Here is a 25,162-nt window from a genome sequence, read left to right on the forward strand (position 1 = left end):
TTTTTTAGATTTGAATGAATGTATAATGCACCTCAACTATTTTTTTAGAGAATCTGACAATAAAGGTATTCGTTCAATTTAAGAATTTGCAGTGGAGATCATGGTAGTGTTAGGTAACAAGAAGACAACATGAATGAAGACCGAGGTCAAATCGGAAATCTGGAACTGGGAATACGCTGCCCTTTTCGTAAAAATTGAGGGACCAGGGACTCCGAATGTCCTCGAAGGCTGGAAGGTGATTGGTTTGAGGGGATGGGAGAGGCTGAGGTGGTCAATGCAGTCATTCTCTCGTTGGTGGGGAGGTATGCCATAGCACTGATTAACATGTTGTACCATACACCTCAAATGTATTCTGTTAGACTTGGCCCTTTTTGCAGGGTCATCCCTGAACGTTTTGCCTTCCTCCTATATTTTTAATGACCTGTTGTTGGCTGTTTTATGACTCTGGGCACTTTACCGCTGCTGATCAGTGCTAAAGTGCATATGCTCTCCCTATTGTAAATTGATGTATGGTTTAGTGATTCCATGATTGGCTGGTTTGGTTTACTTGTCAGACCCTAGTACAGTGCACTCAGTGTGCCCAGGGCTTGTAAACCAAATGCTGCTAGTGGGCTTGCAGCACTGGTTGTGCCACCCACAGAAGCAGCCTGTTAAAGTGTGTCTAAGGCTTGCCATTGCAGAGCCTGTGTACATGCTGACTGGGCAAGTGCACCCACTTGCCAGTCCCTAAACCTTCCCTTTTCTTCATATCAGACACCCCTATGGTAGGCCCAAGGGCAGGGTGCATTGTAAGTATAAGGTAGGACATGCCCTGGTGTGTTTGGCATGTTCTAATAGTGAATTACAGACATTTTCGTTTTTCACTATTGCAAGGCTACCTGTTCTCCATAGGCCAGAATGGGCAGTTTGATTATTACATTTTATAATCCTAACTGACTCAGGGAACATGGTAGAAATTCAAATTTAGTGTGCCTGAACTCAGAATGATAAAATACATCTTTTAGTGAAGTTGGTTTTAACATTCTGTGTTTGAAAATACCACTTTTAGAAAGTAGGTATTTTCTTGTCTAACCATTCAAACCTGCCTCTGCTAGGCTGTGTATTCCTTGTCTGGAGTTTGAGTGACAGGGGCTGGGGAATTCCCGGAGACAGGGTGAGTCAGCACAGGGCTGAATAGAGAGATCTCCATGTAGATGGGTGGGAGGAGTTGCACCTGGGACCTGAATAGGGCTGTGCCTTCCCTCCACAATGCTGGCTCCACCTCCTGTGGTGCGTCTGATGTCTCTGCCCTGCACTCTGAAAAGAAAGAAGGAGTCAGGTAAGCAAAGTGCTCCAGCACTGACCAGAACCGGTTTGAACAAGGCAAAGGCCCCTCTGCCTTTAGAGGACAAAGGATTTTGGGGTATAAGTATTGGGACCCTGATGCTAAGAATTTAGATCACTTTGGGAAACAAGAAGAAAACTCTGCTGAGGAGAGGATCCAAGAAGAAGCTGAGGAGAAACTATCCCTGAAACTGGGGAATTGGCCTGCAGTGGTTGCCTTACTGCCAAAGGGAGGAAAAAGGAACTCAGTGTGTACTTTTGCTCAACTTGTGAAGGATCTCCAAGGGCTTGGAAAAGAGCTTACCTCCTGCTGAAGTCTCAGGGACAACAGACTTCAATCACCAGCTCCACAGAGTTCTTTGGAAGTGCCTGCTGCTGTTTTGGGGCTTTCTGAGGGACTGCGTGTAGCAAGGAGCTGGAAGCGCGACTCAAGAAGGATAAGCGTGCCGCCATCGGAGATGTTGTCGTCGCATTGCGTAGAGTGGTGCTGCCGCCGCAGTTGTCGCATCGAGCGGAAGTGTCTCGCATCATCGACGAAGTGTCTCGCATCGAGAAAGAAGCGTGTCGCCATCGCAGCCATCGTAGCTGTCACATTGCACCGCATCAAGAAAAGCGCCTCGCATCCATGGAGAAACGTGCTGCCGTTGGAGCTGTTGTCGTAGCATCGCGTAAAGTGTGTCGCCGCTGCAATTGTCGCATCGAGCGGAAGCGTCTCGCAACGTCGGAGAAGAGTGTCGCCACCAAAGCCGCTGTCGTCGCATCGCGTAGAGTAGTGTCGCCGCTGCAGCTGACGCATCAAATCAAGTCTTCTCGCCACATCGGAGAAGCGTACCGCATCTGGAAGATCTTTACGTCTTTATTTCTTTGCACCAAAACTTTCATCGCATCAACATTGTTGCAACACTTTTGTTGCCCGGCGTGTCGCATCTTAAAGGTACATTGACTTAAAGTGTCGCATTTAAGAACTAAAGAGAACTAAGCTAAATTCTACCATCTTAAAGTAACAGTATTGTGGATTTTTGTTGTTTATGGACTTGTGGTAAATCTATATAAAGAATACTGATTTTTTATATAAAACCTGTGTGGTGTCCATCTGTAGTGTTGTCACTTGATTACTGTATGTGTTCACAAATGCTTTACACACTGCCTCTGAGATAAGCCTGTCTGCTCGTGCCAAGCTACCAAGGGGGTGAGCAGGGGTTATTTTAGGAGTGTACCCCTTTACCCTGACTAGAGGCGAGGATCCCTATTTGTCACAAGTGCATACCTGTGCCAACTAGAGACCCCCAAGTCTAACATATTCCAATTAAAGCAGTTTTAGTTTAGTTCCTCCGTCCACCTGATCTTCAATTGTCCTCACATCATTTCTTTTTCATTTTCCAGGGCTTCTAAAGCAGATTGATGCAGGTGGAGCCCAGTTTCTCTCTGGTGCTAACATGATTGATGACATTTTTTGCCTGCCTGATGGAGCAACAGTGTCAGCCAAGGATGGGTCAGCCCTTCCCTGGTCCCAGATTGAAGGGAAGCTGAAGTACTACAGCTGTGGCCCTCTTGGATGCTGGGGAGTGAACACTGTTGATAACATCTTCTACCGATTATCCGTAACATCAAGTTCCTGCAGTGGCTCCAGATGGCAGCAAGTGGAAGGCAAGCTCTCCATGATTGAAGTGGGCAGCGACGGCTCTGTGTTTGGTGTGAACAGTGTGGGGGATGCATTTCGCAGGTACTACATGAAACCACTAACAATGATACGTTTTTGTTCTAGTTATTCGCCTCGAAAAGGTCTCACTTCAAGTGTTACTCTTATGAGTCTGTGACTTTCAAAGCTAAAACTTCAGTGCAGTGCTGCAGGACTCACTGCAGCAGTACTCGTAGTACCTCTGTAAAAAAAGATTGTCCAGGGATTTTCATATTTGATTTGTGTTTTAGTATAATTAGAGAAGTAATTTAGCTTGGGTATACATTGCTAATCCGGGCCGAATTTTTCTGGATCACTTTTTTTAAAATGGCGGATGTGCTTCAGTGATGATGTGATATTTCAGGAACCATGAGACCTATATACTTAATTTTGGTGTCAAAAAATAGGTTTTGGGGGTCAAGTATTCTTATAGAGACAGACAATAAATCCTTAGAGCAACCTTTCTGCCATTTGCCAAAATGGTGGTTCTATAATGGTGTTTTAGCCATCATATTGGCAATTTATTTCAATATAGTATTTGTTTCAGGTTTTCCGTTGAATCAAATTCGTAAACATGAGCGAAGCAGGTGGTGGTAGAGGATCTTTCCCTCCTGACAGAGTGTTGCTGACTCCGAAATCTGAGGACTCCTTCAACAAAGAAAAATGTGTCATAAGCGTAAACAATCTGAAAGAAACGCTAACATCAACTGTGGCTGGACAGAAGAGATTTCGAGGTGCTGCAGAAATACGGCAAGACGAAGTTCACAAAAGATTGAAACTTATGGGTGAAGAGGATCAAATATTTTACCATTGTAACAACAAGTGCTACAAGTCATATACAATGGAAAAAAGTCTGGAAAAAATTCAGCAAAAAATAGCGGAATCCATTGAATCACAACAAAAATTAGGGTTTTCTAAGAAAGCGACAACAACCAAGCCCAATGCCCATCCACTTAGAAGATCGATGGCTACCCCTCATCCACCTCCAACAATGGATGAGAAAGCAGAGGATCTTCAATATATAATCTGTGGTTTAGACAGAACAAGGGCCAAAGGGATTGACGAAAGAGCAAAGTACAAAGTAAGTGAGTCTCAGAAGGCAAACATGTTTTTATCTGCAGGTAGTTTCTTCCAAGATGAAGTTTTCAGCCGAATAGCTGATCTAAATAGCGAGGTGAATGTATTTGCAGCAGATTTGTATGCCCACCTGAACTGCATGCATGCATAAATTTAGGAAATATGAATGTAGAATGAGTTCCCTGCAGCAACGCAACCTCCAGCCTTCAGTTTGCACTCTTTGAAAAAGCAAATTAAGTTTTAAAGCCACTCTTGAGTGCTGGCTACGGGTTTACACTCGGTGAGATATGAGAAATAATGGTCAACATTGATGAAACTGTACTGATCCATAATAAGATTTTTCTGGTGAGGATGTACAATGACAGTCTCCAATTTTGTCAGTATCACAAAAAGAATGAGCCACTTATGGTGTTCTCAGCTGATTTGACTCCACAATAAGATCACAGGGTACAGTAAAATCAGCAGGAACCATTTTAAGAAACGTCCTGAAAGATTTGGATTTTGAACTTAATGAAAAAGTTTGTGATACCTCAGAGCCCCGCAAATCATGGGAGTCAACAAGAACGCCCGATGTTGTCTCAACATTTTTTTACATCATTCTTTAATATCAGCAAAGCAAAACTGTTACAAATGAAAGTTCTTGAGTTCAGAATAGAAGCCAACAACAATGATGATGGCTTTGAAGATAGAAGCGAAGAAGTGGAAGACAATTTCATGAACTGACAGGTTTATGCTGTGCAAATGTACTGTCTTTTCCAAATCATGGTTTATAAATTATATCACTGCAAAAAGAAAACTCTGCTACACATGACTGCCCACGCAAACTATGACAAGTGCAAAAGGAGAGAGCTAATCACTTCAATTAATAGGATTGGCGTAGCAACAAGTTATGATGACATAGTACAGAGTAGGAACTTGTTAGAAGTTATGCTGCAAAATCTTGTGAATCCAACAGTACACCACTTCCAAGTCACTTTTCCAGGAAAGGATTTACAATTGTTGCTCTTAATAATTTTGATTTTGAAGACTGTTCTTCCTTGTCTGGAACATCAAGCCCACATGATACTGCCATGGTGCTTTTTCAAGACTGTTCCAATGAAGTAGCTGCTGGAAAACAAGCTGTGCCAGCTGTAGGACGTACCAAACGAAGCTGCAAACTTATAACCCAACTGCCTTGTCAACGTGTGTAAAATCACTAAAAGCCATCAGCACGTCTCAGTGTACCAGAAAGCTTCAAACTGGCTGAGCACATGGATCTTCTTCTACCTGATGCTGTGGTCCGCAAAGCTGATTTAACTGAATTTATCATATCACTTATTCGGTGCGGACTGAAGGATGAAGAAAAGCCAGTTCCTTTGTGGGCTGGAATTCATTCTCTGATCTCCCAGAATACTGTCCCACTGAAGAAGGTTAAGTTTTTACCAGTAATACCATCTCCATTCACAAAACAGGTTACCCCAAAAAAACTTTCGCAAGCACTTAGAGAAATGGATGTAGCAAAAAAGGGGTACATTTATCAAGGACCTTCTGTCGCATGATCTTCTTCCAACAAACACATGGAAATGCTGCAACCAAACCAGTGAAGCACAAACTCATACAAGACCTTGAGAAGAAACTTTCACCTGAAGAATTTCAATTTGAAAAGGTATCCTCATTGAAAACTGCTGTTGTTGTGGACTATATGACACAATTGCGAATGTCAAGATTTCATCCATGCAAAACGTGGGAGAGGTTGTTCAGACTGTTCTACAGATATCAAAGTCAGTGTGCACCTTGCAAGAACTGCACATTGTCTATGACAGTTATCTTGAACTATTTGTCAAATAATGTGAGCGATTCAGATGAATACCTACAAGTGGAACAATTGACCTTGACTGCATCAAGAATTCACCACCTATACCTGTGCAACTTGATACATTCTGCTCATCAACATCAAACAAGATGAATTTGGAGATGTTAACTCACCAAAACATTGCTGAAACTTCAGTGAACACTGAACTTCCAATTATTGCAAGTGGAATGATTGTCAATGAGGAGTTGGTGCCTGCAGAGAGAGATTCAAAAGGTACAGGCCATATTGTTCAAGAATTTAACAATTGGGGGAAGCTGCCCTTCATGTTTTGCCACATGTTAGTGGGCTGTTCGAAATGGTTCCAATTGAGTCATTGTACTGTCAAATGACACTGATGTTATCATTGTGCTACCTAAATTTGTTGCAATGTTCATAAGTCAAGGATTGTCAGAGTTATGGATATTTTATAGAACAGGTGAGAAAAGACACTTAATCCTGTTTCATATTCTGTACAAGAAACTTGACCCAGAGATGCCTAGTGTTCTTATCGAGGCACATATTTTTACGGGTGATGATACTATGAGCAAAATTGGAAGAAGCTTGAAGCTTTAACTGCTAAACCTGTGACGTTTCTAAAAGGATTTGCGGAGACAGAATAAGAATGTGACTTTAAAGACGTAGAAAAATACCTTGTGCGTGTGTGGAAAACGAGTTCTGACTGTCACACATTTGACGATCTTCGGTACAGTGAGTTCAAGAGATCAGTCGCGCTAAGTGACTTTCCACAGACATCATATTATGTGCGTGGATACAATAAAAGAGTGTTTTACTTGATCAGAAGATATGTAAATGTTTTGGATCATTCATATGTAGAGAATTATCTGTGTGAATTTGATTGGAAAGATATTGATGGGGTGCTAAAACCTATGAAATTTCTAAAGCCTCTACCGACAGAACTTATACGTACATGTACTTGCAAAACCTGTGCTACAAAATATGTCCCTGTCGATATGCTCTTCACAAATGTTCAACATTCTGTAAATGTACCACGAGGAATTGGAAAAAAAGTGAGCTATGAAAATATGTCTAACACAGGAGTGATAAACATTTTCTTTTCATATTCAGATCATAAACATTGTTTGGTGTATACATAAAAGGATTAAAAAACAATATTATTTGTTTCATTTCTATATATGTCTTCTTCCTCTATTATAACCACCATTTTGGAAAATGGCGGAATGGTTGCACTGAGAAGTTATTTTCTGTCTCTATAAGACTACTTGACCCCCAAAAAATGTTGACACCAAAATGAAGAATATAGGTATCATGGTTCCTGAAATATTAAATCATCACTACAACACATCTGTCTTTTTTTTAAATGTTGTCCAGAAAAATTCGGCCTGGATCAGCAGTGTCTACCCAAGAAAAATGACTTCTCTAATGATCCAAAAACTCAAATCAAAAATGAAAATGTCTGTACAACAATTTTTTTACAGAGGTTTTTCAGGGGGCCGGGATTATTGGGCCTCGCTTCCGTATTACATTCTGCAGTGCAATAGTGGTACAGACACTGCAAGAAAGGTAGCTGTTGTAAATAAGTCGTCATCAGTATGTCATTCTTTGTAGTATATAGTTTATTCCAAGTAGGGAGGAAGTACAAGAGCGGACTCTCCACGACAGAGGCAACTCGCAACTGCCGTGGAAGAGAACTTAGAATCACAGGGCAACACAGAATACAGGAGAAGGAACATTCCACCAGCACTTACAATACTAAGAATGTACTACACATCTTCTTCCTTTCTAATAAAACAAATACAAAAAAAAAAAATCAACATATAAAATCTTGCAAATATGCTGGGGTTCTCCGAAATCTTGGAGTGCGATTAGAAACCAAAGACATCGGCAATGAAAAGGAATTTGGAACAGAATGAACATCAGATGTGCAAGAATCACCACACCCACCAACATCTTGAGATGCAGAAACCAAAGGGTTAGACTCCGGTGGTGACGAAGCCAAGAGGTAACCACTGTTGTTTTTTGAGGGAAGAGATTCACTATGGCCGGAATCGGGTACACCTCTTTTATATAAAGGTACACGTCTGAAATTCTAACATTCACCATTATTGAGAATAACACAATGATCAAGAACTTTCTTGACTGTAAAAGGTCCCTTGAACTTAGATAAACCTTTAACAATCCTGCCCCTCTGTTCTGCTTGGGTCTTCGGATCAGATAGAACCCGCTCAACAGAGCCTCCCTGACCCAAACCAGAACGTTACCCCCTCCCTAGGGCCTATTTACACCTAAATAACCACATATATGTGTACCACCTAAGGACAGGGAATTCCTATTATATATATATATATCAAGACCTCTTATAATACAAGTGGCAGCCTCGCGGTTCTAAGTGGACCCAGGACTTCCTGCCCAGACGGCAGCCTCAGACAAGTGGCGGCCTCGCGGTCTCAAACAGACCCAGGACTTCCTACCCAGACGGCAGCTCCGGCCTCGCGGTCCCAAACGGACCCAGGACTTCCTGCCCAGACGGCAGCCTCAGACAAGTAGCAGCCTCGCGGTCCCAAACGGACCCAGGACTTCCTGCCCAGACGGCAGCCTCAGACAAGTAGCAGCCTCGCGGACCCAGGACTTCCTGCCCAGACGGCAGCCTCAGACAAGTGGCAGCCTCGCGGTCTCAAACAGACCCAGGACTTCCTGCCCAGACGGCAGCTCCAGCCTCGCGGTCCCAAACGGACCCAGGACTTCCTGCCCAGACGGCAGCTCCAGCCTCGCGGTCCCAAACGGACCCAGGACTTCCTGCCCAGACGGCAGCCTCAGCAGCCTCGCGGTCTCAAACAGACCCAGGACTTCCTGCCCAGCCGGCAGCCTTAGCACGAGCTCATCCTATTATTACCATGACATACGACAGGGGAATCAGTGTTACTATATATCAGATCACACAAAGACCGCTAGTTGAGCACAACCTGTTCTCCAGTTCGAGGGACTCCCTTCTCCCTTATCCAGTTACCACTTACCTGATCAGGGTTAGCATCTGTTCATTTCAAGTCACAACTGATTAGAAGAATAGGCTACCCTCTTGTTGGAAACGCCCACTCCCACTCCGCAGGGTGGTGGTGGACTCCCCGAACACACTGTGGTAGCTTGGCTCGAGTGGTCAGGAAACAGGCACAGTGCTAAGCATACAATATACCCATACAATAACCATGCGTGCATTCGTTCCAAAAACGACTCTACACCGTAAAAATTATGAAAATATTCTTTCTTTATCTTTTTCTCTTAGTTGCTGATTGGAAAAATAAATAGGTCAATCACAATATACAGATTCTTAAATAGAGCAGGTCAAATAAATATTGGCTGTTTGATGAAATAAATAGGGGTGATCATAAATAACAGGGCATAAATACAAGTGCAATATATACAGACAATTAAATACTTTGAGGCAATAAATACTGTACCAATAAATATTGTACACCATCAAGTCCTGTGGACCTATAAATATAGTGCAGCAATAAATAGGTAAAAATTCAATAAATACAGTACCCTCAATAAATAATTAAAAGTATACAGCAACACTCATGTAATCAGATGACACTTCAATTCTTAAGGGCTGATAGGGCCCAGGCACAGCTTGTAGGGTTGTGGAAGGCTTGAGGGGGGGGGCTACTCCCTGGCTGGGACAAGGCTGAGGCCTAAACTGAGGTAGATCAAAGGGGGGAATACCAGTGCCCTGGCTTTCTCTCTCCACACAACCTCTCTAGGTTAGTCCCAGTTCACCCCAGGCACAGTCAGGTTGGTTTCAGCACCTCCCTAGCCCCTTAGAGTAGTCTCTTAGGTCTCCACAGGGCCTTAGGCGCCCTCTACTCCACTTACTGCCCTTTTTCTGATGTTCCGACGCCGCTGGAGTCGTGTCGACGCCGTGAGGCGGTTCCGGTTCGGTCTCGGCGGCCTCGGCACAATGTCAGTTCTTTGACGACGCCGGCAGGCGGTTCCGGTCCGATGTCGGTGGCCTCGGTTCGATCTCGACCTCCGATTCGACGGCGTCGGGCAGTCTCTTCACGATGTCGACTTCGGGCGGCTCCGGTCCGATGGCGCTCTCGGCTCCGATGACGTCGGCCGGCCTGGCCTCGATGTCGACTTCCGGCGACTCCGGGGTGCGATCCTCACCCCCGACCTCCGGTGCTCCTCCTCACAGGCTCCGGGCGACTCCGGAGTGCGATCCTCACTCCCGACCTCCGGTGCTCCTCTACCTCGGTCTCCGACGACTCCGGAGGGCGGACTTCACTCCTCCGATGACGCCGCTCGCTCGACCTCGGTTCACTTCCTCCTCGACCTCTGGTATTCCTCACGACCTCCGTCGGCGCCCTCTCACGACCTCAGGCGGCTCCGGGTACGACGTCTGCTACTTCAGTCAGCGCCGCTTCTCCACCTCGGGCTCCAGGTCTTCAGGCTACTCGACGCCGGACTCCAGGGAAACCAGTTCTCAGGTCAGAATCTTGCTGTTTTCTTGGTTCTAAGGCCTGTTCCTGCTGTCCAGGTCCTTAGGATAAGTTTCTTCTGTCTTCTTCCCACACAGGGCTATAGGCTGGGATCCATCAGTAGGGACAAGTATCAAGGGTGGGTTTATGGACCCCACTCCAGGCACAAGTTTCCACCCCTGCTGCTTCACTCCTTCCTCCTTCACTGTTGTGCTCCTCTCTCTTCACCAGTCAGGTGCCAACTGCCAGCTCCAACTGCCAACTGCCTCTCTTGTCCTCCCAACATTCTAAACCGCCTCCAACGGTCACAGGGTTCTGGAAGCTCCTGGAATGTTCTGGAAGGTGCTGGTAGGTTCCAGTGGATGCTGGTGATGTCACAGGTGGCCACCATTTTGTGCTCCAGGCCCTCAGACAGAAGTTTCAGGGGTAGCTAAAATGGTTCCCTGAATCTGTAGCAACACGAAAAAGTCTGGTGGTTCCCAAAAAGGAAAACTTCAAACAGGGTTTGAGGCAGAAGTGGGACAAAATAAATAATGATGAGGAGGGACCACCCAAAGGGCTGACAGGTCTAACACGCGTCCCCCCCAGCTGAAAGTGGGGAGAGCTACCCAACCCCTTGGGAGTTCTCATCACTAAGGCGGAAATACCTTGAGAGACCGTCTGCATTGGCGTGGTCCACTCCAGGCCGATGTTCCACCTGAAAGTCCATCCCCTGTAGGGAAATAGACCACCTCAACAACTTGGGATTCTCCCCCTTCATTTGCATCAGCCAACGAAGGGGTCTGTGGTCGGTCTGAACCAGGAAGTGCGTTCCAAACAGGTATGGCCGCAACTTCTTCAGAGCCCATACCACTGCAAAGGCTTCGCGCTCTATTGCACTCCACTTCTGTTCCCTGGGAAGTAGTCTCCGGGATAGGAAGACCACGGGTTGATCCAGACCCTCTTCGTTGAGTTGCGATAACACTGCCCCAATGCCATGTTCTGATGCATCTGTCTGGACAATGAACTCCTTGGAAAAGTCTGGGGCCCGTAAGACCGGGGCCTCGCACATGGCTTTCTTCAATTTCTCAAAGGCTTGCTGACAAGCCTCCGTCCAGACTACCCGTCGAGGTTGTTTCTTGGACGTGAGCTCCGTGAGGGGGGTTACGATGGTACCGTACCCCTTCACGAAGCGGCGATAGTATCCCGTGAGGCCCAAAAATGCTCGGACCTCAGTCTGTGTCTTGGGGGGTTCCCAGGCCATGATGGCCTCGATCTTCGCCTGGAGGGGTTGCACCGTTCCCCTACCCACCAAGTGTCCAAGGTACACTACCGACCCCTGCCCGATCTGGCACTTGCTGGCCTTGATCGTCAATCCAGCTTGTCTCAGGGCCTGGAGAACAGCTTGCAGGTGATGCAAGTGATCCTCCCAGCTGTTACTGAAGACGGCTATGTCATCCAGATAAGCAGCAGAGAAACTCTCCATTCCGGTGAGGATCTGGTTTACCAGGCGCTGAAACGTGGCAGGTGCGTTCTTGAGCCCAAAGGGCATCACACAGAACTGGTAGTGGCCATTGGGCGTGGAGAAGGCTGACCTTTCCCTTGCTCCATCAGTCAAAGAGATCTGCCAGTACCCTGAAGTAAGGTCAAAGGTACTTAGATATTGGGCAGCTCCCAGCCGGTCAATCAATTCATCCGCCCTAGGGATCGGATGAGCATCAGTTTTTGTCACTGAATTCAGTCCCCGGTAGTCCACACAGAACCTCAGTTCTGGTTGGGCACCCGGTGGTGCAGCTTTCGGTACTAACACCACCGGACTAGACCAGGGGCTGCTAGAAGGTTCAATCACTCCTAGCTCCAGCATCTTAGTGACTTCACTATGAATGCTGGCCTTCACCTTGTCTGACATCCGGTAGATCTTGGACTTCACAGGTGGGCTGTCTCCTGTGTCCACGTCATGGACGCACAGGTGAGTCCTACCCGGGACAAGGGAGAACAACGAGGAGTACTGCCCCAGGACCTGGCGACAGTCCTCCTGCTGTTCAGGAGTTAGAGATGGGGAGAGAATCACTCCCTCCACCGACCCATCCTTTTCTTGAGACGCAAACAGATCAGGGAGAGGCTCGCTTTCCACGTCCTCTCCTCCGTCAGTCACCATCATCAAGATGACTTCGGGCCTCTCGTGGTGGGGTTTGAGGCGGTTGGCATGCAGCACCCGCAGGGGCTGACGAGGGGTCTTCAGGTCCACCAAGTAGGTAGCCTTTCCCTTCTTCTCCAACACCTCAAAGGGTCCTGACCAGCGATCCTGGAGGGCACTAAGCTCTCCGGGTTCGATCACCCACACCTTCTGGCCAGGCTCCAACTCCACCGGGTGAGCGTTGTGGTCATACCACGCCTTCATCACTGCTTGGCTGGCTTCCAAGTTGTCAGAAGCTTGCTTCCACAACTTAGCCATTTGGCTCCGGAAGGCCAGCATGTAGCTCACCACATCCTGGGGAAGCTTTCTGGGAGTTCTTTCCCATCCGTCTCTCACCAGGTTAAGAGGTCCACGTACAGGGTGCCCATACAGAAGCTCGAAGGGGCTGAAGCCCACTCCCTTCTGTGGCACTTCCCTGTAGGAAAAAAGTAAACAGGGTAAGAGGACGTCCCATTTCCTCCGCAGGCTTTCAGGCAGACTTCTGATCATGCCTTTTAAGGTTTTGTTAAACCTTTCCACTAGACCATTGGTCTGGGGGTGGTAAGGAGTTGTGAACCGGTAGGTCACTCCACACTCCTTCCACATTGCCCGCATATATGCTGACATGAAGTTGGTCCCCCTGTCGGACACAACTTCCTTGGGAAAACCCACTCGGGTAAAGATTCCCATCAGGGCCCTAGCCACAACAGGTGCTGTTATGGTCCTCAGAGGTATTGCCTCTGGGTACCGTGTGGCATGATCCACCAGAACCAGGATAAACCTGTGACCAGCTGTAGTTGGTGGATCTAATGGACCCACAATGTCGATGCCCACCCTTTCAAAGGGGGTGCTAACGACAGGGAGTGGTTCCAGGGGAGCTTTCAGCTTCACCCCTGTTTTCCCACTGGCTTGGCAAGACACACATGTCCGGCAGTAGGTATCGGACGACACTTTCATCTGAGGCCAATAAAAGTGTGGGACAAGACGGGCGAAGGTCTTGTCTTGCCCCAGGTGTCCTGCCAATGGTATCTCGTGAGCCAACTCCAAAAGGAAGGCTCGATAACGTTGAGGAACTACCAAGGCTCGTGACGATCCATGTAGGGGTGCCTTGGGTTCACTGTAGAGGAGGCCATCCTCCCAGTAAACACTGTAGTTCCCTTCAACGTTCCCTGCTGCCTGGGCTTCGGCCTGTCGCCTCAGCCCCTCAAGGGTAGGGCACTCCCTCTGGCCCTGGCAGAATTCCTCCCTGGACGGGCCTCCCTCCACGTGCCACTCGGCCGGGATGGGTAAGTCCTCCAGGTTGGTAACGTCCCCCTCCGCAGACTCCTGGCCCACCACCTCCGGTGGCCTATCCGTCCTACGGGGTGGAGACGCCGAGGCAGGCTCCTCCTGTCCTCGGTTCTTCCCTTGACTGGCAGCTGGCTGGGCCTTTGTTCCAGGCTCCAGCCGGAATGAACTCCCTCTTCGGGTAGTCTCGGACCTTGTGCTAACACAGGCCCAGTCAGGTGTACCCAGCATCTCGGTGTGAGTCCGGTATTCCACCTCCTTCCAAGCGTTGTGCTCCATGTCATTGCCCAGCAGACAATCGACTGGCACGGCAGGGCTTACGGCAACTCGAAGTGAACCTGCAACCCCCCCCCATTCAAAGGGAACCTCGGCCACTGGATAGTGACCTGTTCTGCCGTCAGCCATCGCGGCTGGGTGGAGTACATCGGGAATTACCTGCTCTGGAGACACCAGCTGGCTACGCACCATAGTCATACTGGCTCCTGTGTCTCTCAGAGCCTCCCCTCTTTGGCCGTTGATGGTGATCCACTGCCCATACTTTGCGGTATTTGCGGGCACCTGGATCTTGGGACCCATCTCCCGTTCTCCCAGGGACACTAAAGTGACACCCGCCCACTCCCTTCCCTTAGTTAAGGGCATCTCCTCCCCGAGCACTACACTAGCTACTCCGGGGGGCTTTCCTCCAGTGGGAGGGGGTGATCGTTTCTGACACTTCGGATCTCCTTTATAGTGTCCAACGCCACCGCACTCATAGCAATGGACAACCCTTGGCTGCTGACTCTGGCCAGGATTAGGGTTTCTGGGTGGGTTAGCCTTAGAGGTGAATCCTGTTCCCTTCCCTTGGAAGTTATTTTGGGGGCCTTTGGAGAACTCCTTTTTCTTTTCCCCTCCTTCTTTCTTCTGGGGGGCGCCCTGTCCGGCCTTTTGAGTATCCCCTCCAGTCCCCCTTGTGGACACCCGGGTACTAGCCCAAATGTCCGCCTCCTCAGCAAGCTTCCGGGGGCTGGTCAGCTTGCTATCCACCAGGTGTTGCCGCAGTTCAGGGAAACATTTCTCGAGTAGGTGTTCCTTCAGTACTAGGTCAAACAGCTCCTCGTAGTTCCTTACTTCACTGCCCTGAATCCAACCTTCCAGTGCCTTCTTTGCATAGTCCAGGAAGTCCACCCAATTCTGTGTGCCCAGCTTGTGACTACCCCTGAACTTCTGTCTGTACTTTTCAGGTGTTAGTCCAAACTTTCTGATGAGCGCCAGTTTCATGGTGGGGTAGTGGGTCTGCTCATCCTCTTCGAGGGCCAATAAAGCATCCCTACCAGCTGGAGGCATGTACTTATACAATCCCCCTCCCCAGTACTTCACTGGAACCCCATGGGCCCTCAACGAGACCTCATAGGCTGCTAGCCACTTGGCGATGTCGTCACCCGCCCCATAGCTAGCTACTATGTCCTTTGGCAGGTAAGGTTTGGGTTCCCTGGTGGACTCTTGGATTTGGCTGCCACCATTAGGAACAGTTGGTGCCCCAATTCTTAGGATCTGAAGCTCTATCTCTTTCAGTCTTATCTCATGAGCCATCCTCTCTTTCTCCGTCTCATGAGCCAACCTCTGTTCCTCCTTCTCCTTCTCCAGCTTTGCTAAATCCCATGTGAGCTGTCTTTTCTCTCTCCGATCTGCTAACTCCACGCTGGATAAGCCCCCGCTAGAGACAGTGCTGCCCTTCCTAGAAAGTGTCCTGGGCCCTGCTGACAGGTTCCCCACCTCAGGTTGGTACATCTCAGCCCCCTCGGGGTCAGGCTCTCCATCCCTGTCTTCCTCCTCAGCCTTGCTTTCTCGGCGTGCCTCCCCCCAAGCCCTTAAGCTGGTTTGGAGTGCACCCTTCTTTGCTCCTGGGGGACAGTACACCCCCTCCCGCTGGCAAAACTCCCTGAGTTGGGCCACAGTGTACGTTTCTAGATTCTCTAGTACAAACTCCATCTTGCCCACTCAGGTTAGAGGACAGGTTTTGTGCAGTAACAATGCAGGGGGGTACCTTTAGTAATACCTCCTCCCACCACCAGAGTAAATTTGGAAAAAACAAAAACCCACAATTAGGAAGGCCGCTGTGAGAAAACTCCCGGTGTAGGCCTATGGACTACCCACAGTTATTGTTGAGTATATGTAGGCACAGCTCTATCCCACCACTGAACACCAATTTATGTTGGAAACGCCCACTCCCACTCCGCAGGGTGGTGGTGGACTCCCCGAACACACTGTGGTAGCTTGGCTCGAGTGGTCAGGAAACAGGCACAGTGCTAAGCATACAATATACCCATACAATAACCATGCGTGCATCCGTTCCAAAAACGACTCTACACCGTAAAAATTATGAAAATATTCTTTCTTTATCTTTTTCTCTTAGTTGCTGATTGGAAAAATAAATAGGTCAATCACAATATACAGATTCTTAAATAGAGCAGGTCAAATAAATATTGGCTGTTTGATGAAATAAATAGGGGTGATCATAAATAACAGGGCATAAATACAAGTGCAATATATACAGACAATTAAATACTTTGAGGCAATAAATACTGTACCAATAAATATTGTACACCATCAAGTCCTGTGGACCTATAAATATAGTGCAGCAATAAATAGGTAAAAATTCAATAAATACAGTACCCCCAATAAATAATTAAAAGTATACAGCAACACTCATGTAATCAGATGACACTTCAATTCTTAAGGGCTGATAGGGCCCAGGCACAGCTTGTAGGGTTGTGGAAGGCTTGAGGGGGGGGGGCTACTCCCTGGCTGGGACAAGGCTGAGGCCTAAACTGAGGTAGATCAAAGGGGGGAATACCAGTGCCCTGGCTTTCTCTCTCCACACAACCTCTCTAGGTTAGTCCCAGTTCACCCCAGGCACAGTCAGGTTGGTTTCAGCACCTCCCTAGCCCCTTAGAGTAGTCTCTTAGGTCTCCACAGGGCCTTAGGCGCCCTCTACTCCACTTACTGCCCTTTTTCTGATGTTCCGACGCCGCTGGAGTCGTGTCGACGCCGTGAGGCGGTTCCGGTTCGGTCTCGGCGGCCTCGGCACAATGTCAGTTCTTTGACGACGCCGGCAGGCGGTTCCGGTCCGATGTCGGTGGCCTCGGTTCGATCTCGACCTCCGATTCGACGGCGTCGGGCAGTCTCTTCACGATGTCGACTTCGGGCGGCTCCGGTCCGATGGCGCTCTCGGCTCCGATGACGTCGGCCGGCCTGGCCTCGATGTCGACTTCCGGCGACTCCGGGGTGCGATCCTCACCCCCGACCTCCGGTGCTCCTCCTCACAGGCTCCGGGCGACTCCGGAGTGCGATCCTCACTCCCGACCTCCGGTGCTCCTCTACCTCGGTCTCCGACGACTCCGGAGGGCGGACTTCACTCCTCCGATGACGCCGCTCGCTCGACCTCGGTTCACTTCCTCCTCGACCCCTGGTATTCCTCACGACCTCCGTCGGCGCCCTCTCACGACCTCAGGCGGCTCCGGGTACGACGTCTGCTACTTCAGTCAGCGCCGCTTCTCCACCTCGGGCTCCAGGTCTTCAGGCTACTCGACGCCGGACTCCAGGGAAACCAGTTCTCAGGTCAGAATCTTGCTGTTTTCTTGGTTCTAAGGCCTGTTCCTGCTGTCCAGGTCCTTAGGATAAGTTTCTTCTGTCTTCTTCCCACACAGGGCTATAGGCTGGGATCCATCAGTAGGGACAAGTATCAAGGGTGGGTTTATGGACCCCACTCCAGGCACAAGTTTCCACCCCTGCTGCTTCACTCCTTCCTCCTTCACTGTTGTGCTCCTCTCTCTTCACCAGTCAGGTGCCAACTGCCAGCTCCAACTGCCAACTGCCTCTCTTGTCCTCCCAACATTCTAAACCGCCTCCAACGGTCACAGGGTTCTGGAAGCTCCTGGAATGTTCTAGAAGGTGCTGGTAGGTTCCAGTGGATGCTGGTGATGTCACAGGTGGCCACCATTTTGTGCTCCAGGCCCTCAGACAGAAGTTTCAGGGGTAGCTAAAATGGTTCCCTGAATCTGTAGCAACACGAAAAAGTCTGGTGGTTCCCAAAAAGGAAAACTTCAAACAGGGTTTGAGGCAGAAGTGGGACAAAATAAATAATGATGAGGAGGGACCACCCAAAGGGCTGACAGGTCTAACACCTCTTATACAAGAACACGCAGCAAATGTTGATTCACTACAAACTATATACTTTATTTAGTTACTACATACACACTCACAGAACATAGTATATATATATATATATCATAACCTGCAAAGAAAAGCGAAAGATTAAGTTGTACACTCTAGTAAAAAGGGGTCGACATCACCTTGGTCGTATGTAGCCTGCACTCAATGGTCATCTAGGTTCCCTTCTCGTCTGTGCCTCGGCTTCGCCTGGAAGTCACACCTCCGCAGTCACGGATCTACTCCCTTCTCTCTCTCCGAGTCACTGGGACCTCTTCCTCATCGGCTACTCTCTTCTCTTTGGAATATCTATTTCTTGGTCTTTCTTCACCTTCCAGTTCGTCATCTGTCTTCCCTGAAATAAGTAGTAGCTTTTCTGCTAACGGCCAGGTGCCGCTTACGGACTACAAGCAAGTGCCAGTATCTGCCTCAGACTTTCACTAATATGGAGGTGCATTCTCTCATGGAAAATTCCAGCCCGTAACCTACCGCCCACCGAATTCTTGTACCTCCCCGTGCCAAGGACACGTTCCCAGCCGGCCGGCCTGATGTAGTGTCTTCGGCATGAAGAAAAATACAATCCTTCGATAAGGGCCGGCCTGAACCGGTTCTCTCCAAGCGAATAACACCTCATAACTAAAACATCACCCTCGACCTAGAAGCTTCCCAAGCTGCCGGAGCAGAAAGAAAGATGGAGTCTCTCCCGTTTGAGGCCTACCAGGCCTGAATTTAGCACGGCTCCATGAAATACCCTCACTACAGGACAGGTTATCCCTAATACTAACGAATCTATCCCCTAGGCTATGTGTGTAAGCCCTGATCTATGGGGAAGAGCACCGGATCATGTCAAAGTGCCTAGTAAATAGGCTCCATTCACTACTCTAACCCTTAGACTTGGATGGAAAGAGACTGAAGTCACACTAGTCACCCGTTAACACAAGGAAAGGCCGGGAAAATCGAGCAGTACATTTCACCCTTGACTTCAGTCTATTATACATTCATTAAATGGAGCTAACATCTGTGGAAGAATAATATGAAACAAAGCTAACTGATCTACGTCTAGTACCAAGTGTGCAGAATTGAAGTAGTGAAGGAATACACTGAATGAAGCAACAGATAACAATCAAAACAGCGACAGCAATCAGAATGCCACCTAATGTTTGGCGTAGCATGTGTATATCCGGTAACCAATTAAAGAGCCAGTCAAACCAGCCCTGATCAATGTGTTTTCTAACTTCTTCCGTCAAGTCATGCAACTTATCCAGGTGTGCACGAATGGATTGTGTATGATCAGATAAGTTAAAACAGCAGAGGCCTTCAAAGTCCGAGCAATCATGTCCATGTTTAAGCAAAAGATAATCAATGGCTGCTCTGTTTTGCAAAATGGCCCTACGTTCACCCTGGGCGTCTAATAGCAAGTCAGACAAGACTGTAGAAGTATGATTAATAGATTTCACCATCCAGCAAGCCATTTTCCCAATGGATTTGGCATTATAAACCGCCAAGGCAGGAACACCAATAATTGAAACAGCCAGGCTAAGATATTCAGACTTGGAATATAAATGCAAAGATGAGTCACAATCCTCCTGTAACATCACAGTATCTCGAAGCACACGAGAGTTGGCATTCGGGTGTGACGAAAACATTAGCAAACTGAGTCTCGTAATGGCACAAGGGCCTCCGGAAATGTTTGCAGGGACATATGGCCAGGAAGTATTACCACATGAGAAAAGCCATCCGGCAGGTAGTAACATCGCACGATAGTGACTGGAGGTAACTACCAAACTATTGCAAGTCATATTGTTCTGAACTGAAACACATGTGGTTGGTGTCCTTCGAAAGCACAAAGTTCGTTCATGAGACGTAAATGAAGTGGCGCCTTTTAGTTTTAGGCGTAGACATTCAGAGATTGCACTAGGATTACATGTAAGAAAGAAGCATAGATCACCTCGTGTGATATTATACGTAATTATTTGGGACTGGATGGGGAGTTGCTCATTCGGCAATTCAGTGCACAAGGGGCAATATGCATGGGTAGCAAAATCACCCAGGAGAATATTGGGACGAGCCTTCGAAACATTAAAAATATGAACTAAAGTCTCCAATGAGGCGGGGACAGCAACTAGACAAGTCGCCAGAATGTCGCGTACAGATCTCATCGGTGTCAAACAGAAGTGAGGGGCATCAGTCACTCTCTTGGCCAGTAGCGTCCAAAAGTTCGATGATGAATCCCACGCATTGAAGGAACGCAACACTCGGGTTCTCAGTTCATCCCGGGTTGACGGAATCCCTTCTCTCTCGTCGAACCATCCCAAAAGGAGTCCAGTTCCGACACATCCTGCAGCAACAGTCCAAAGAATGATCTGAAAGAGAACCAAATACAGGCATTAATCATTCTCGTAAATAACATTTATCAGCTGGGACTGCTTCCCAGCTATCTTTCCCTGGCCTCATAACCAAAATGGTATTGTCCTGACCGGTGGCAATGACCTCTGCTTGTTCAGGGGGACTCTTAGGCGACTGCACCCAAACCCTGGCCCCAGGGTTATCCGTAGAGCCAAAACCTTTCTGGCCTCGTACAGTTAGCAAAGTTGGGGCAGTGCCTTTCAGTATTTCACCACTGAAAACAGGCATAATGAGTAATTGAGCCACTCGGTCAGTGCGGTGTATCAGTAAGTCAACCTCACTGCTATTTAGCAGAAGTACCTTAATCTCTCCCTGATAGTCACTGTCAATTACACCTCCAAGCACCTGGATGCCTTTTACAGCCAGCCCCGATCTAGGGGCGATCAATCCAAAATTTCCAGGTGGTATATGAATACCGACACCGGTAGCAATGATGACCCGATTCTTACTTTCTAGAACGGTGTCATCCATGGCATGCAAGTCTAAACCTGCCGACACTGGGGTCGCTCTGCATGGAGCCAGAGCTCCGAGAGTAATTTCCCAATACATCACAGTTTCTCTGATTTCATTAGGCATAGTCTGAACATTCGGGGGAAACAAACGCATAAGTGGAGATTCAGCATTTAAAAAAGGACGATTGTTCAAAAGCAATAGTGCTTGGGGTAGAAAGTCTCGCCAATTTTTATACTTGTCATCTGTTAACTTGCGCAATTGGTCCTTTAACAGGCCATTCAATCTTTCCACCAGGCCCGAGGCCTGCGGGTAATAGGGTATATGGAATATCCATTCAATATTATTTTCCGCACAGAATTCCTGTACCAATCTTCCACGAAAATGGGATGCATTATCAGATTGAATTTGGAATGGCACACCATAATACATCATAATCAATTCTAATGTTTTGATGGTATTCAATTGGGTAGCTTGCTTACATGGGAGGGCTACCAGCAAGCCACTATATGTGTCGACAATTGTGCAAACATATTGACAATTCCTACTCATGGGAAGTGGACCGATGTAATCAATCTGCCAAATTTGAGCGGGCAGTTTCCCGCGATGTAAATGACCTTTAACAATTTGGGGTACCTTACGCTGTCTGATATGTTGACAAACGGGACAATGTAAAATAACATTTTTAATTAGATCTAGTGGAATATAAATTCCTCGATCAGCAGCCCACCTACTAGTGGCCTTCTCTCCAAAATGTCCTGCCTTCTGGTGTGCCCATTTCGCCAATCCCGCAATATCAGAATCTTGCCTGTCCACCACCGCCTCAGCAATTTTAGATTTCTCATCTGCAATGTTATGAAAAAATTTGTCAAGGGAGTCTATCGGGGTGTGAGCATCCACATGGAAGACTGTAACAGTACTCTGTGGGAGCATCTCCCAAATCTCTTGCCATAACTCTTTTCCCCACAATTCCTTGGAGTGTAACCTCCAATTATGGGAATGCCAAGTCGGCAACCAAACAGCCAGTCCATTGGCAGTGGACCAAGAATCGGTGAAAATATGACATGTACCAGGTAACTCTTGTTTCAAAACTTGGTAAACAGCGTAAAGCTCGGCAAATTGGCTGCTCTTCCCTTCACCAGTTGTGCTCAGCAGTTTCTGCGTGATCGGATTATAGGACACCGCCTTCCAGTGCCGTGTCGTCCCTATAAACTTCGCTGAACCATCTGTGAACCAAACATGATTTCTGTCCGCTGCGGACAAATCATCAAAAGGTCTACCCCATTTAACAGGAGACTCCTGCGCTAAAGGTACGGAACACTCACTCTCAATCTCAGTCGACGGTGCTCGCGCCACCTGCTCATGTAAAGAAGCAACTCCTTTCGGGCCCACACGTGCCCTGTCTTGTATGTACCATTTCCATTTAATCACGCTCGCCTCTTGAGCATGCCCAATTCGGTGAGTTCTCGGTGAACTCAGAACCCACTGCATGATAGGAATTTCAGGACGCAAGAATATATCATGTCCCAAAGTCAATTGCTCGGTATCCACCAAAGCCCATTAACAAGCAAGTAACTGTTTCTCAAAGGGTGTATAACGCTCACCAGCATCAGGTAGCTTTTTGGTCCAAAAACCTAACGGTACTTTACTTCTGCCTTGTTTCTGCCACAAACTCCAATTTGCATAAGGGCCCTGTACAGACACATTCAAATCCACATCACCATCACGTACAGGCCATAAATCCATAGCATGTTGAATTGCCTCTTTTGCCAGGCTAAACGCATCTTGCTGTGGCTTATCCCATTCAAATACATTCCTTTTACGTGTGACCCGGTACAAGGGGGCCAATATTTGACTCAAATGAGGAATATGCTGGCGCCAAAAACCAAATAAACCAATGAAGCTTTGGGCTTCCTTCCTATTCCTCGGAACTGAAAAATCAAGAATCTTCTGTTTAACTTGAGGGATCACTTCACGGTGCCCCTCATGCCAATTAATACCCCAAAATTTTACAGCCTGGGACGGACCTTGTAATTTATCCGGATTGATCTCCCAACCTTTCTCACGCAGACACTCGATGACTCTGTCTAATTGTGTCTGAACATCCTCTTGTGTTTCGCCTTGGATCAAAACATCATCAATATAATGACATATCTGAATTTGGGGATGAACCGGTACCTCAGCCAAATGCTCTGCCACCAGCCGGTGACATATAGTAGGACTATGCACATAGCCCTGAGGAAGACTTCTAAACGTCATCTGACGCCCGTTCCACGTAAAACTGAACTGTTCCTGACACTCAGGGGCAATTGGAATAGAAAAGAAAGCATTAGCAATATCAATGGACGCATACCATGTACCTGGATGTTTTTGGATTCTTTCAATTAGGGTAATAACATCCGGTACTGCGACAGTCAAAGAGGGCGTGTGTTTGTTCAATTCTCGATAATCAACAGTCATGCGCCAAGAATTATCACTCTTACGCACCGGCCAAACAGGATTATTCCAAGCAGAAGTAACTGGAGTTATAACACCTGCATCCATCAACTCCTGAATAGTGGTACTAATCTCCTCATGACCACCTGGAATACGATACTGCTTCTGACAGACCACTTTGGTCGCCTGGGGAACTTGTATGGGGGGCATTCTTAAACGACCAACCCGTATAGGTCTGGACGATATATAATGCGTCGTTCCAAATTGGTAACACCCATCATCAAGATGCAACGTCATTCCTTTCAAAATGTCAATTCCAATTATGAATTCTAAGAGTGGCACCACTAATACAGAATATTCTTTTCTAGGGATTCTACCTATTCTCATTTCAAGCAAAGTTTGAACTGCAGGGGTTTCTTTTCCACCTAATCCGGTAATAGTAAAAGGCTGACCTGTAAACTTCTTTGATTTTCCATGAATAAGAGTGGCCTCCGCTCCTGTATCTACCAATGCTCGGGCCCTTTGGATATTACGATGTCTCCAATAAATATCAATATCTACATAGGGTCTATTATCTCTATGAGCCCATCTGTGTACCGGAGCTTGACCTATTTCCTAGTCATTCTTACTGCATTCTGTGTACCAGGACAAATCAGGATAAAGACTCTCACGTTTTTTAGGTATCGGTACCTCCTGTTCATATCCATTCCCCGTACGGAACGGGTTCGAGTCTTCAGTATTGTACCGCGGGTTACGATCAACCAAACTGTGACGATCCTCTCTCCTCCTCAACTCAGGAGATTGATCCCTATCATCTCTACGCCTGCTGTAAGCATAATCATTTCTCCCCCTTTCCCTTTCCCCCTCTCTCTCCCTGTCTCTCTCTCGATGGGGGGACACATCACGTACAGAACGCCGATCATCACGACGATCAGAGCGACCACGGCGGTCATCATCACCGCTACCGTCAGAACAACCACGATCACACTCAGTCGTCCGAACACGCCGGGCGCCCTCCTTTCGATCCAAGCCCCGTTTGCGAAACAACTCCCACAAACGAGCAGTAGTCTCACCATCAATGTCTTCCCGACGCACACCATCAGCCAAAAGACCAGAAAAGATATCACGTCTAGTAAATTTATTTTCACCAGGAGTACGAGTGTCAGACCGGGACTGACGTTCAGGTTTAAACCATTCACCCAACTCACCGAGTTGGCGCACCGATTCCAACACCGTAGATAACACATTACCAGTCTGGTTAATCAATAAAGTCATCATGACCTGCTTATAGGCGACAGGAGAAGAACGAATAATACGATTCCGCACAGAAGACGTCAACATCCCATCAAGCAACCTGTCAGCAGTACCCAGGAAAATAGCTGTTTTCATCACCTCCTCTTTAAGACGTTGCGCAGCATCACGCAAGGTATACCACGGCTTGTCATTGACAGGCCAGTCAGATTCAGTAGGAAATTTTATATTACAACCCTCAGTCGCCAAGTGTAGTAAAGAAATTTGACCACCACCATTATAGTTACGAAAATGATCCTGCACAGTAGAATCCAAACTCAAAGAACAAAATTTCAAACAATCGCCAGTATCCAGCATAATACCAGCAGCGCCCAGTTCATAAAGGCGCACCATCCATGTCAGTAAGGTTTCACCAGCCCGCTGCCGAAATCGCTGCAAAATATCACTAATTTCTTGTTGAGTAAAGTCTTCTAAACAGTCTAAAGAAACACCCTGCGGAGCATTGGGAGACTGCTGCAACTTCCGACGAAAAACTGGATGCGCAGAGACCGCAGGACGAGCATCACAAGGAACCCGATCAGTGCTCGTAGAGGGACAATCAGTGTAAGGGGCATCGATCCCACCCG

The 25,162-nt window shown here is 47.5% G+C and overlaps 1 protein-coding gene across 1 annotated transcript in view; it reads left to right on the plus strand.

Moving 5' to 3' along the window:
• LOC146866707 (fish-egg lectin-like) overlaps positions 1 to 25,162 on the plus strand; it is a 253,426-nt gene that overhangs the window by 210,882 nt on the left and 17,382 nt on the right. The window contains exon 3 of the mRNA XM_085600624.1: positions 2,707 to 3,046. Within this exon, the coding sequence (XP_085456750.1) occupies positions 2,707 to 3,046 (340 nt within the window). The remainder of the gene's footprint in view (positions 1 to 2,706; positions 3,047 to 25,162) is intronic.

Source organism: Triturus cristatus, chromosome 1_2 (assembly GCF_964204655.1).
Source record: "Triturus cristatus chromosome 1_2, aTriCri1.1, whole genome shotgun sequence".
In the NCBI taxonomy this organism is placed as follows: Eukaryota; Metazoa; Chordata; class Amphibia; order Caudata; family Salamandridae; genus Triturus; species Triturus cristatus.